This window comes from Microtus oregoni, unplaced genomic scaffold, assembly GCF_018167655.1.
Source record: "Microtus oregoni isolate MIOR12 unplaced genomic scaffold, Mior012 000052F_ref0000163, whole genome shotgun sequence".
NCBI lineage: Eukaryota > Metazoa > Chordata > Mammalia > Rodentia > Cricetidae > Microtus > Microtus oregoni.
This window is the reverse complement of record NW_024543828.1, coordinates 15,077,810-15,093,369: the sequence shown is the minus strand read 5'-3', so window position 1 is coordinate 15,093,369 and position 15,560 is coordinate 15,077,810. Positions and strand designations below refer to the sequence as shown.

At 38.9% G+C, this 15,560-nt stretch overlaps 1 protein-coding gene across 1 annotated transcript in view; it reads left to right on the top strand.

Annotated features, from left to right (window-relative positions):
- LOC121437522 (short transient receptor potential channel 5-like) overlaps window positions 1-15,560 on the top strand; it is a 146,404-nt gene that overhangs the window by 29,516 nt on the left and 101,328 nt on the right. The window contains exon 2 of the mRNA XM_041637388.1: window positions 11,794-12,315. Coding sequence (XP_041493322.1) covers window positions 11,794-12,315 — 522 coding nt within the window. The remainder of the gene's footprint in view (window positions 1-11,793; window positions 12,316-15,560) is intronic.

Sequence of the window (15,560 nt, the reverse complement as noted above, 5' to 3'; positions counted from 1 at the left end):
GACAATGCCTGAGTCCTTACCTTGATGGTGTGTGATCAAATTTCTATCTTATTTATTCATGTGTGTGTTTCTTTATTAATTGTTTCTACTCCATTCAATGTACTAAATGACAGGAAATTTTTGCCTCACCCAGTGTAATATCTAATGCTATGGTTTAAATATGCCTCCCCCCAAATTTAATGTGTTGAAAACTTAATCCTTGGAATCATCTATTAATGATATTTAAAAGTCAGGATCCTTGGGAAGTGGTTGAGTCATAAGGGATCTCGGCTCACCCATGGATTGATCTGTACATGGATTGATAGATTAATGGGTTTATTATAGAGGCAAATGTTTTGTTTGCTTTGTTATAGAAGCAAACTCTTTCTGACTTGCTTGTTCTGTCTGCACAGATGTCATATCTTTCTCAATCTTATGCAGGAAAAAGGCCCTGTGTGATGTTTGCTGGTGTTGGCTTCATGCACTCGGATTTTTCAGCTTCTAGAATTATGAGACAAATACAACTATTTCTAAATTACCATGGTTTTCAGTTATAGCAACTGAAAATGGACTAAGACAATGCTATAGAAAAGGGAGACCATTCCTAACAAGGAATACCTGAGAATGTAGATGTAGCTTTGGGATAGGGTCATGGGCAGAAGCTGGAAGAATGTGAAGATCCAGACTAGAACAAAAAGAATTATATTACTACAGACAGAGCATTAAGGTTAGTTCTTGTAAAGGCTCAGAAAACAAGAATGAGAAAGTTCTGTAACTCCCTAGAGATTAAGTACTGATGAACCACTAAGGGTTAGAACCATCAGAGATCTCCCAATGAAAGTAATGTCAACACAAATGTGGGATACAAACTTACAGAAATATGGAGAGAAAATGCTATTCTGATAAGGTCCTAGATGGAACTGGGGGGAAATATTGGAAACTGGAGTGAAAGCCGTATTTATTATTAATTTTTAAAAATTGTGTATCATGGACTGGGACAATATGGAATGTAGACTTTAAGAGCAATGAGCAATGAATGAGGCTGAAAGGAGAAAGTTCTAAGCAATAAAGCATTCCAGTTAGTGAATGACTACATTTTGTGAGTTCATGAAAATTTTAATTAATTTTTTTGGCAACTTTATACAGCTATATAATGCATTCTGACTGCTCTTTCCCCCACCCTCTCATACCTATCTCCCTCTGATCCTTCCATTGCCACCAGTCCCTTTCTTAGGTTCATGACTTTTGGTTTTGTTGTGTAACCCATTTAGTTTAACCAGGACCACCTAGTTAAATCTGACCATTGGATTAGCACTATCCACTGGAGCCTGGTGGAGTCACCAGTGGGTACACAGCTCAATTCAATGACTGTAGTGATATTTCATTTGTCTTCTAATAAATAAAGTTTGCCTGGAGATCAGAATGCAAACCAGCCACATAAGTCAACCATATAGGCCAGGGAGTGGTGCCTGGGCCAGTGTGTAGCCCTAGCTGTCTTGGAACTAGCTCTGTAGACCAGACTGGCCTCGAACTCACAAAGATCCACCTACCTCTACCTCCCAAGTGTTGGGATTAAATGCATGCACCACCACCATGCAGCTTCAATGGCTAATTAGTGTGGCTGCTGGGATTAAAGGTGTGTGCCAACACTGCCTGGCCTGTAAGGCTGACTAATATGGCTGTTTTGCATTTTGGTCTTCAGTCAAGCTTTATTTATTAAAATACAAATAAAATATCACTACAAATGACTTCCCCTCTCTTTGATCTACTGCTAGTAAATATGCAGCAGCGAGAGGTAAAGACCCCAAGCCTCTCCTTCATCCATGCCTGACTGTTGACAGGCCCGTTCTTATACAGACTCAATGCATATAGGCCTTCACAGATGCCAAGTTTGTGATTGCAATGGATGTATCCTGCACAGAGCACGCCATTCCCAAGCCATTCTTCTAACATCTGGTTCTAACATTCCTTCTGCCCTCTCTTTCACACAGTGTTCCCTGGACCTTATTGGAGATGGTGTAAATGTCTTGTTTAGGGCTGATCATTCATCCACCACTTACTCTTAGCACCTTTTTATAGCCACGAGTATGTGCATTCATTAAGGTTCACTGAGTAGAGAAACTTCACTGATTAAGGCTATGATTATCTTCTATCTATGGGTATAGACGTAATTATTTAGAATGCAGTTTGATGCTGTATCCATTTAACTTAATGACAGTATTCAGTTTCTCCCTGAGACCAATAACCTCCCATGCCATGGGTTTTTGACTTGGTGTACAGAACCAAACATAAATTCCTTCCTTTATAATGGACTCCAAATACAATCAGAATACCCTCATAACAGTAATGCCAGTACTACAGAAATGGGTATAGCTTACCTGGCAGGGTGGTTTCTTGGTTCATACTGTTAACAGCTAGAAAAGACTATTGGGGCCGTTTATCTTCCCCAGCACCTTCTGGGACTACAAAGGAAGCTTCCTGCTCAGTTTCAGTTTGACTTCTCTATCTTGCGACTAATATGTGTGCTGTTTTCAGCATTAGGGTCCTATCATGTAGTTCGCACGGGCAATCAAGAGGAATGGAAGGAATGTGTAATGCTTGTGAGGGGGAGCTCTAGGCCTTCCCTGAGCAACAACTCACAAGGAGGTAGTCTACCTCTAGCACTGAGACTCTTGTTTAATAACCCTCAGCTTCGAAGAACAGCTTTTTCCAGCCTCCATGGCTACTTTTAACTGCTTGCAGTGAAATGGGATAGCAAAGAAATAACTTAAAATAGAACTTATAATTAAAAGGGAAACAGAGCAGAAAGATTTAGAAAATTCGCAGCCCAGCCATGTGTTAGAGACTAAAAGAACATTTTGAAAGAAGAAACCAAGAGTGTAACTGAGCAACTGTCTGATGGAGACATTAATACAAATAGGACAGAGGGATCATCAAAATAAAGGAAGAAAAGCCCATTAGGCATTTCAGAAATCTTGAAGTCTGCCCCTCCCATTCCGGGTTCAAAGTTCCAGGGGACAGAATGGTTTTACTGACAGGCCATGGACATGTCCATATTCTCATTGCGCAAGACTGCCTCAAGTACTGAATCACAAATGTGACTGCAATGCCTCTTATCCTCCTTAGCTAAAAGTCAAGTAGGACAAAGGGTGGCTCAACCTCCTGCTGTAAAAGAGCAAGCTGTACTTGGCAACGTCTACCGTGTGCTAATTCTGCCAGTGCACACAATACAATGGACAGAGACATGGAGACTTCCATCTGGATTTCAAAGCATATTACAGACAACCTGGAAAAGCCGTCAGAGAATTGTTGCATGTTGAGAGTCATTACAGATAGCCCTGATTAGATAAATATTGAACAGGAGTGTGCGGTTAGAGCTGTCACAGAGATTCTCCATGAAGACAGTGCTTACTGGACCTGAAGTAAGGCTGCCATGGAGACCCTAGAGCTGTAAGGCTGCCAGGGTGCAACTCCAAACTGGTAGAACTATAGTGAGGAGTGACTTTCCAAGGCCTTGAGAGTCTAAAACCAATATGTCTAAGAAGGAGTATGTGGAGTCAATAGTGATTGATTATTCTAGTGTTTAAGACTGATTTGTCCTGTGGAGCTTGAGACGAGTGGGAATGGTTAACTACTTTCTTCTCAATTATTTCTCCCCTCTGAAACGGGACTAACTGACAGACAGTAATAGTTTGTTTTAGTTTGTTTTCTTTTTCATTGCTTTTGAGAGTGATTGTGAGAACACTATAGTTTTATAACTTTCCTTCCACACAATATGAACCAAATAGTTCACTTTGTTTATCCTCCAAGCTCTTCTAAGCCTGAATTGGAATACCTTGTGATAATATCCATCTTCCAACTATATGGCTTTAAGCTGCCTAAGCAAAATAGAGACTCCCAGTTCCTCTATTCCCACAAAAAGCTCCTCTTTCCACTCATTTCTTATTTGATTTTGCTGGCAAGCATGCTCTTAGGAAGATCTGTAGCTAAAAACACTTGTAAAATAATATATGGTTATTTATATTGAATCCTATCATATAGCTGATGGCAAACTGGTTACCATGTACCACCATGGTCTTTTGTCTGTACCAGAGTTCTCCACCATAACCAGAAGCCATATTTATGTTAGCTAAACTAACACTACTTGTGTGATGATTAGTCACGTGAACAAATAATCAGTTTGTCACTAGAGGGCTGAGAAGAAATAGATACCGTCCTCTGTCTAACAAAGAATCTGCAAAGGGATTTAATTTTTAAAAAAAATCACGTAAAGCCCTGTGGAAAATGAACCCAGAACCATGGCCTCCCTGAAAGACTGTTTACATCAAACTCAGCTCCAACCCCTCCTGCAATGGTAACTAAAGCCCAAGTCACACTGGCAAAATAGGGTTTCATTCTTTTGTAAAGTACAAAAAATACATTGGTGAGACTTTCACTCCTGAAATAGTCCCCATCACAAGTTGCCTGGGTTCAAATTCTGACTTCATTACTTTCTAGTAGTGTGACCTTGTTCAAGACATTTAACTTGTCTTCAGCTAAGTTTTCTCAAATGTAACATGAAGACATTATTATACCTAAAGCCAAGAGTAATCATGAAGACTAAATTGTATTCTTCAGCATGTTCCTTGTATGTGCGTACTCACTAAATAGTAACCATTAGTGTCAGGCTTATCCTCGCTAAGGTGATGTTTGCCACTATTATGTATGTTAATGATCTGTTTTAACTTTCTCTTTTGAATTAATTAATAGTGTTTTATTTATGTACACACATAAGTGCACAACTGTATATGTGTGTATGGGGTGCATGTGCCATGTAGAGGAGACATGCTGATCTCTGGTGTCTTCTTTATCATTCTTCACCTTATTTTTTGAGACAAGGTCTCTCCATGAGCCAGTTAGGCTAAGTTGGCTGGCCAGCGAAGTTCAAGGAACTTCCGGCCTCGGCCCTACCAGCACTGTGGCTCCAGGTATATGTCACTATGAACAGCTTTTTACATGGGCACTAGCTATGCAAACTCAGTTCCTTGTGTTTCCACAGAAACTGTTTTGCCCACTGAACCATCTTTTCAGGCCCATATTATTGATTTTTATTTAGCTTTTTAAAAATCAGGTGAGTTCTGTGGCTTTTTCCTTACTATGGTTTGAATATAGGGCACACCCTCTCTAGTCCCATATGTTAGAAGATTGACCCTAAAATGGTATTTTGGGGAGGTTCTGTGGACCTTTAAGTGATAAGGCTTAATTGGAGGTCCTTACATGATTGGCATCAGAGCCAGCACTCTCTCTCTCTCCTGCTCCAATATGAACTCATGCCATTGCCATCTGACACCTTCTCCAGGGGCCAAACCAATTGACCATCTGATCATGGGTTTGAACCTCCAAACTATCAGCTAAATCTTTCCCCTTTATGAATGGATTATCTCCTATAGTTTTGTAGTAACATGAAGCTGAGTGATGTACTCCTGTTTTGTTCATTGTAGTGGTCCGAGCTAAATTATTAACCCAAATTATTACATACACTAGCCTTAATATCAGCTGACACGATCCAGAAAATTTGAATTCTTATGACTTTGTTTTTTCAAGTCTGGAAAACAGATTCTTCCCCATCTGATGCCATTGCCTGTCTCCAAACTAGCTCATACATCACAACTACTTGCTATCTATTCTTCTGTGTAGGCAGCAAAGAATAGTAATGGATGTGATTAGATATTGGTGTTCTCTATTTCTGTGTAATACAGAAAAATGAAATATCATTTCTAATAGTTTCTGGAAAAGGCTGAACATTGATTTTCTCTGATATATTTGGACGGGGGAGGAAAGACGTAGCAGATGGAAAGGGAGGATTGCAATTTCAATCACTCTAGACATAAGGCAGGAGATTAATTTCCAACATGATGCTATCAGGCTACTTCTTTGAGGAAATGGCCATCAGAGAGAATGAGTCTGAACAGATGGTGCTGTGGGTATGAATGAAGTGGCTACTGAAATGGGTCTTCCTATTAGTTGCAAATAGGTAGTTCAAATTTCAGAAGGCTGTGGTAAATTCTACCAAGAATGCCTGTCTAAGTCAGAAAACATAGGGTCCAGAAAATTGCCAAGCAGTCTATTCAGGGTTGAGGTTAAAGGAAGTTGATTTATCACTTGGGTCCCTTATGAACAGAAGCTCTATAAAAGCTTGAGCTACTCTTAAAAGTGAGGAGACTATGTCATCACCTATCCCTCTGCGCCATCCTTTGTCAATAAAATTTAAGAAAAATATAAGGAAGATGATTTTCTCTCACTCTGTTCACTGAACTGCTTGGATAAGTTCTTAGCTGAGCAATCCTATCCTATGCTGACTAATCTAGAAGGATCCCAAAGTATAATCCTTAGTTTTCAACAAGGATTCCTTGGGGAATAGTAGGAACAAACTCAGTAGGGTCTAAATGCAAAACCTCAGAGAAAGGCAGGCAATGTAACTTCTTTAGTGGTCATGTCCTTAGCACACATCATTGCAAATTCTCAAATTCAATCAAGTCAGCTGATGTACCAGGTTTCTTGCAGATAATATAAGCCAAATTTAATTTATTAGCCTGATGATTTCCCTCTCTTCTTCCAAAATCCCTGCCAGCTTCTTTTTTATTTCATTAAAAAAGATATGGCTTTAAACTGGAAGCCTAAGATCATTCGGCTTGATTTTATAGTTCAAAGAGAAGGCAAGTTAGGTAAGAAGATAATAAAATTGAATTTTGCATTTGACCTCTATTTAAACAAAAACAGCAGTTACAGAATATTTAAAAGGTCAACAATAAAGTCTGATCCTCACACAAATTTAAAATGAAGATATGTCAAAAAGTTTATCTTATAAATTAACAAGAAAATGTGTAAACAGGACTTTGCAAATTGTGGCACATAAACAAAATCCTGTGGTCATCATCTGCTTTTTCAAATACTATTCTGTTGGAGCACAGTCATATCCAATCATTGAAAGCATTGCCTGTGGCAATTTTGGTCCTACAATGGTAGCATTGTAAGGTCCCACAATGCCGAAATACTCACTCTCTGGTCTTTGACAGGGGGAAAAATGTTTTAGACTGCCAAGAATGTGGAAATAAATTCATCGGCATATGCAGCGGATCAATTATCTGCACAATTAAATGTGTCCCACCAGAGAAGAAATATTTGCATTGTAATGTAGAGAGCAGTATGTTTTTTTTAATTAAAGGCAAAAACAACCCAAAAAAATGTAGTAGGTAGGACTTCCAATTTCCTTCTTCGCACATTGCAAAGTTGTTCTCAACTTTCTTTGCCAATTGCTAAAGAACCATTACAGGTAGCAAAGTTTATCTATAAATGAGAAGAATAAATACTCTATGGTAAAGTGTAAGGCCTTGGGAAAGGCTACAGTTACTCTTTAAGACAACTAACAGTTCAGTTCTGGAAAACTGCAGCTTTCACACAAGACCCAGGGGTTCGTTCTGGATGTTATCAATTAAATATAAATAACCTCCATCAGAGATGATCCAGATATGTTTGTCAATAATTAATGTTTAATGACTTGATATTGACTTTTCCCCCCGAAGACTAGCTGATCAGTCGGTAACTTATAAGGATACAAAGGTCTAAGGACATCCATGAAATTTTTATTAACTTTAGATAATAAGACTTGCACAGAAATACACTAAAATATAACAACAGTTCCAAGAAGACAGTACTGGTGATGCTCACTATAGCACAAATAATAAAAGCCCAGAGACAGATATTAGGGTTCAGGCTAAAGATCAAAAAAACAAAGCAGCAAGTCACTAGAAAGCTATTACCTCTATGAAATTTTTAGACTGAAAGAGAGCAAGTTCCTGGCTCATCCCACCTCTTATTCCTCTCTAGTGCTAGGATTAAAGACATACAGCCACCACTTCCTGGCCTCTATGACTAACTAGAGAGGCTGCTGGGATTAAAGGTGTGTGCCACCACTGCCTGGCCTGTATGGATGACTGGTATGGCTGTTTTGCATTCTGATCTTTAGGCAAGCTTTAGTTATTAAAATAAAAATGAAATATTACTACATTTCCCCTTTTCTCTAAAATAAAAAGACTATAACTAACATAAGAAAAATTATAAACACTTAGTACAATAACTATATACAATATATACAGGAGATAACTATACCAACAATGTCTAGTCCATTTGCATTTGACAACTTCAGAGAAAATACTTTCTATATATCCTATCTTTTTTTTTTTTTGGTTTTTCGAGACAGGGTTTCTCTGTGGCTTTGGAGCCTGTCCTGGACCTAGCTCTTGTAGACCAGGCTGGCCTCGAACTCACAGAGATCCGCCTGCCTCTGCCTCCCGAGTGCTGGGATTAAAGGCGTGCACCACCATTGCCTGGCTATATATCCTATCTTGATGAGTCCAAAGTCTTGTACCTAATTTACTTCCTATCATAACTTGCTTTCTGCATCTGGTAAACAAGGAAAACTCAACTATCTAGTTTTCCATTCCCTCAGAAACCCAAGAAGGAAATAATATTAGCTGAATAAGCAGTAAATGCGAGCAAGCAACTTCCAAAAAAATGTGAGAAATGACAGAAACAGCTGACTGCCTGGACAGTCACCCAAAGTTCTTCTGCAACGTTGGTGCATCCATCTTCATCCTACAGGCCTAGCATTTTGGACAGACCTTCCTTTCTGTGGAGCAGAAAATTCTGAAGGGCTCTCCCTCCTTGTCTTGAGAAAATTTGGCAGTCACTTATTTTTGTGTCCTGATTGTTCAATTAGGACAGCATACTGTCAGAAGTCAAGGCAAGGGCATTTTCTTCCCCGATGGCTTACTTTTGCCACAAAGAAAAGTAAACTCCATGTGGAGTTTCTGTGATGTCCATTATCTTCTCTGAAGTAAATCGGTGCTGCCAGGAGCAGACATATCTCATTGTCGTTTAAAAAAGAACTGATGTTATTAAAAAAATCTTTTTAATTCATTTTTATATTAAAACATCTTAAATGCCATATTTTGTAGATCTCTGAAGTGTTCAAAGATAATCTGTCTATCTAAAATTTATCCTTGTTTGACCTTGAAAACATTCTTAATATGACAAGTTAGATTATAGTAGGTGATCAACTACTAACCTGCATTTCCTTATTATTCTAAACAATTGATAATAATTTTCAAGGGTAAGAAATTTGCATTACTTTGTTAAATGAGTTGTATAGGTACAATACTTTGAACATGAGTTGAAATGTATGTACAGTATGTTCTAAACAATTAATCTCAAATTTGTGTCAGTATATAAAATTGTATATAATATACAAAATTCCAACCTAATGTAAAACATTTAAAACTAGTAGTTGCTTTTTAAAAGGAGATCCAATAATCTAACTTTTTATTTCATCATATCTATATCCTCCTTTTTTTCTTTTCAGAGTAGATTCAATAATCTACCCTTTTATCTTATTATATTTATATCCCCCTTTTTTCCTTTCAAAACAAGAACTCTATCTCTGACCTTCTTTGTTCAACTTTCCTCCTGACTGTAACAACTCACAATGTGTAAGCAAACCTCCTAAACAATAACAAATATCCATAACCCATTGAATGATCAAAAACCACACACCCTCAATAATGTCTTCATATTATGAATCCATCAGTAGATTAATTCTTTAATTATTTCAGAGCCTTCATGACCTAGCCTCTCTAGAAACACCATCATAGATATCCAAAGATGTGCTTTACTAAATTCCTGGACTTTACAGTCTGATCACCCAGAGAAAACTATCCAACAGGTTGACACCCACTCCACCTTCTCCCAACCACTTGCGATAATGACGAAGTTTGGAAAATGTCTTCTGCCTAGAGAAAGGACAGATCTTCCAGATATGAGCTCTTTTCTTCCTGGACAGACGATGACAACCTGCTCACTTTCCATCTCTCCCCACTCCATGGCCTTACAGCAGTTGTATTTATGTTCATGGCCCACTCAGACCTATTTCTTCCGAAGCCTGTAGGCTTATGTTAATTTCTGAGATTATTCTTTCCTGTGTCCAATTTACTTTATGAGCAGAGTTGTTCACTTCCCCTGGTTTTGTTTGTAGCTTCTCTTTCCCAATGTTTTCCAATGCTTACTCACTTCTCTAGCCTAGCAATGACTGACAGCCTTCAGAGGCCGATGCAGCTACTCAGTGAGGAAAGTGGGGTTTCTTGCAGTCTGTTCCCCTTAATTTTACTCCATCTCCCCCTTTTATTGCCACTTCTCTGTTTTAGAAATCCCTTATACAAAGTGAATTAGAAAAAATAAAAGGCAAGAAAGAAGGTAAAAATGATGAAAACCAGTATCTCATGATTTTGCAAGGTCATTATTATATAGATAGATAGATAGATAGATAGATAGATAGATAGATAGATAGATAGATAGATAGATTGTTATTGTTGTAGTCTTTAAAAGATAGAAAGAGAGTGTTGATGAAAACAATATTTTTCTACTTAATGAGACTCCCAACTGTCTTCCTCCCCATTGAAAGTGAGTTTTGACACTATGTAATTTTTTTCCTCAAATGTAATCAGATCAGTATTTCCCCCATCTGCTGGAATGCTACCCATGCTTTACACACTCAGATTTTTCTTCCAAAAACCTTCCCCTCACTGTCTCTGTTCTCCTCAATCTTCTGGTTCTTATGTGAGTCTAGGGAGCTCCCTGGGCTTCCATTTTATTTTCATTTCTGAGACAGAATCTCCTGTTTCGCTAGTGTCATTGACCTGTATAGATATAGCAAAGGATGTCCTTGAAATTCTGATGTTCCTTCTTCCATCTCCAAGGTGCTAAGATTACAGGTATTCTCAACATTGTCCAGTTTCTATGGTCCAGGTCACCGAAACAAAGACTTTGTGCATGCTAGACAAACAGTCTACTAACCCAACTGTGATTCCAGACCCTCTTGCTTTCTTTATTGGCCTGAAAACAAAGTCCCTGAAGATTTATTTTCAAGTTGGAAGACTACTCTAACTCATTTATTAGGGTCTATGCTCTTCTCTAGGTGTGATCCGGAATACATAATGTACTCTGGCTATAGATACCATTTCCACCAACATCGCATTCTAGACAACAGTTTTATCAAATGCCCCTTGTCTTTAGCAATGCTGCCTGAAGCATGAAATTCCTCATTTACAATATTACTTCTCCCTAACAATACCTAATTCTTTCTACCTTCCTGGACTTGGAAGAAATTGAATTAATCCTCTAAAGTCCTGTATGCATGCAAAGTCAATACCATTTGTAAGAGTCTTTTCTGTTGCAATTATGGCTTTATTTAGTTGCATGGTCTTCAAAATGATTTCTTGTCTTTGGTCTTTGAAGTCAATATTTCAGCAGTTTCAACAGCTCAATTAAAGCTAAACATGAAACACCATAAACCGTTAGGACTTTATGATCTTCAGCCAGAAGACCACAAGCAAGATCTTCTCCTTCTTTGTTTTCCTTGTTCTGTTAGATAAAACTGGACATATCATGATAGCCTAATTTTAAGAACGGACCTTGACAATTTCACTACCTGGGTTGAATTTTGGCCCTACTACTACTACTACGTAATCTTAGGTGTATCCGTTAGCCTCTCACAGCTTCTTCCCATGGGAAGAATAACTACCAATTAGGTGCTGTGAATATTCCATAAGTAAATGCAAGGAAAGTGCTTAGGGAAGTGCCACACAGCAGCCCACAAACATTACCTGCTTGGGTAAGAAGTCACAAGAGACTAGAAAGTTCAGTTTCTGAATTACCAACTGAAGCTCCTTGTGTTCCTAACAATAACCCTGCCCCTCTGTGTTTCTCATTTCTTGCATTTAGATACCCACTCTGCTGATGGACACCCAGTTCTCTGAGTTCACACCAGACATCACTCCCATCATGTTGGCCGCCCACACCAACAACTATGAAATCATCAAATTGCTCGTCCAAAAGCGGGTCACTATTCCACGGCCCCACCAAACCCGCTGCAACTGTGTGGAGTGTGTGTCCAGCTCAGAGGTAGACAGCCTGCGCCATTCAAGGTCCCGACTGAACATCTACAAGGCTCTGGCAAGCCCCTCACTGATTGCCTTATCAAGCGAGGACCCCATCCTCACTGCCTTCCGGCTGGGCTGGGAACTCAATGAGCTAAGCAAGGTGGAAAATGAGTTCAAGGCCGAGTATGAGGAGCTCTCCCAGCAATGTAAGCTCTTTGCCAAGGACCTGCTAGACCAAGCACGCAGCTCCCGAGAACTAGAGATCATCCTCAACCATCGAGATGACCACAGTGAAGACCTTGACCCACAGAAGTACCATGACCTAGCCAAGCTTAAGGTGGCAATCAAATATCACCAGAAAGAGGTAAGCTGAGATCATCTTTGGTTCCTGGAAGCTTAAAGCTTTCAGGGTCCACAGCATCAAATCAAGACTCAGTATTTTTCTATCACATAAGACTTCAACCACGTATGGTTGGCTAGGGTTTCCAGTTAGACCCATTTATCTGTGATACAGACAGCTTCTGTGTAGTTTCTTTTTGACCAAAAAAGTAGTCACCTGATTCTTTGAAAGGGAGGCATTTTATCATTCAACCAATAATTGTCAAGGACTGTTCTCTGGGTTTAGAATACTGAGGAGAGGAGAAACAGCAGTCCTCCTGGTTTGAAGATGTTTTACAAGATTAACTTACTATATTTGGGAACAAAATTTATAAAGATAATGATCTTCATAATTTATATAATAATATGAATATACCTGATCACTTATTATTTTACAGTTAAAAGCTTTCTTTAGATCGATATGAAACAATACAGCTAGTTTCTAGTTTGAACATAAGTAAATGAAATCTAATTTTATCTTCACAAGATTACCTACACAAAGTGAATTTAGCATTTTCATGATAAAAAAGAATCCCTTAAATTCCTTGGAAATGGGGCTAGAAAAATGGCTCAGTGGTTAAGAGCACTTGTTGTTCTTACGGAGGACCCAGGTTTGGTTCTCAGTGCCACTTGGTGGCTCCCAACTATCTGTAGTTCCAGTTCCAGGAGATCCAGTGATCTCTTCTGAAATCTGTGGACAGCAAGCACACATATGGTATACATTCATACATGAAAGCAAAACACCCATACACATAAATCATTCAAAAACTTTAAAACTTTTTCTTAAAGTCATGTGGTTTATTTGTCTTAATAAACTGAAGAGAATGACATATTAATTTTTTGTTTATTATTCTTATATACATTTTTCCTTAGTTTTGGTGGTAGTGGTGGTGGTGTGGTGTATATGTGTGTGTGCGTGTGTGTGCATGTGTGTGTGTACATGCACACCTAAGAATGCATTTGTGGCATTTGAGACAGGGTCATATGAAGGAAGCTCCTTGGACACATGATCTTCTTCCCAAAGGACTGAGTTTACAGATATGTTCCACTAGTTTCAGTAGTTGCTTACGGGATGGAGGCGGGGGAGTTGTTTCATTTGGGGTTTTGGTTTCTCCATATAGGGTTTCTCTGTGTAGCCTTCACTTGTCCTGGAACTCACTCAGTAGACCAGGCTGGCCTTGAACTAATAGCAATCCTCCTGCTCTGTCTCTTGAGTTCTGGGATTAAAGGCATGTGCCACAACTTCTCAGCCTAGTCCTTATTTTTTTTTTACTTTTGTCCCTTGTGTTTTGTCCTTTCCCCTTCTACACCCTTAATAGTATCATTAAGTGTGCACATAACTGAGTGTGTGTGTGTATCCAGCTGTGATATATGATGCATACACATGTGTGTACAGGCATAGTCACGCATTCAATATGCCCAGGGGTTAGAGAAGGACAATGGGTGTTCTACTCCACTGTCTGCTTTTTCTCTTGAGACTGGGTCTCCCATTGAACTTCAAGCTAGGCGGATGGCCAAGAAACTCCAATAATCATTCTACCTGTAGTTACAGCATGCACAACCATACCCAGTTTCTACCTGTCATATCCCTCCCCCCTACACAGGGCGCTGTAGTTACAGCATGCACAACCATACCCAGTGTTTGACATGGGTTTGTGGATTTTGAACTCTCAGGTCCTCATGTTTACACAGCAAGTGCTCCTACATCCTAAGCCGTCTCCCCAGCCTAATTATTAGTTTAAATGGATCCTATCTCCTGATGTAATGCAGCAAATTCAATCAAGAGTCACATATTCAGAGCTCATAAACAATTTGAAGACATTTTAAAAAGATAACTTTCCTAATGACCTTAAGACCCTGAAGAAGGCTGGTAAAAAGGATGAGCAAAAATCTCTCTCATAGGTCAAAGGTATTCAAAGAGTAACAACCTCTACATGAGAATGAGAGAGTACTCAAAAAGGAAAAAGTGTTTAACAGTAAATCAGGCATGGTGGTGCATGCCTGTAATTGCAGTTTCAATCTTCTCTTGGTATATCCACATTTCTCCTTTTAGGGAATGTTCAGTAGGTAACACTGTGTTTAAGTATGGACCTCTGTGTTTTTTTTTATTTTATTTTATATTGGATCATAGAAGATTATTTTAAATATGAGAGCAGATTCTGAACTTGAAGTCTTGAAGAACGTTAAAATTGTTAAAGCTTAGGGGATATGTAGAGTTAATGCATTTTGCATTATCAAATAGCTATGAGCCTATGAGAAACAGAGACAGAGTGTTATGACTTAAAGGTAATATGTTCCCCCACAGGATCGTGTTTTGAGTGCTTTTTCTCCAGCTCATGATATTATTTGAAAGGTTGTAGAGCCTTTAGGCAACAGGGCTTGGGTAGTAGGTCTCTAGAGCAGGTCTTATGAGGTTATACTTACCACTCAATCTGCCCATGTCATTGCTTCCTGGTCCCTAGGCAACTGAGCACCCAATACCATAGACAGAGCTGCTCTCACCACCATGTCTTTCGTATTATGGTTAACCGCCACCCTCTAAAACCATGAACCATGAGCCAAAATAAACCTTTTGTCCCTTAAGGTATTTCTGTCATATATTTGGAAACAGCAAAGAGAAAAGAAACTGGTATAATATTGCCCTCAGAAACAAAATCTTAGCCTAAAATGGAAGATAATTCATTATTCCCTAAAGGGCTTTTTCACTGCAGTTTTCTCATAATTATTCCTACTACGATTCAAAATAGGATCTTCAAAAGAATTTAATTTGGTGAAAAAGTATGCTCCAAAGAATTAAACAAAAGCCAGTTCCGAATTATAATTTTTACATAAAACAGTAGAATGAGGAAGCATTTGTCTCTTAGTAACAGGTGCAAACTGTTGGACTGTCCTTACATGTCAATTAAATCTTCAGGTATTTTCATATTGACATTTGTTGGTATGGAATGACTTTGGAAATGTCACAATTTCATATATTCTAGTCCATTGACAGATACACCAAAGCCTTTAAAAACCATGTTATTTCATTTGTTTCTTTTTTATTTATTTATTTTTAATTAAAAATTTCCACCTCCTCCTCTCCTCCCATTTCCCTCCCCCTCTCCCCATCCCCCTCCCCCTCTCTCTCCAGTCCAAAGAGCAGTCAGGGTTCCCTGCCCTGTGGGAAGTCCAAGGTCCTCCCCACTCCATCCAGGTCTAGGAAGGTGAGCATCCAAACAGACTAGGCTCCCA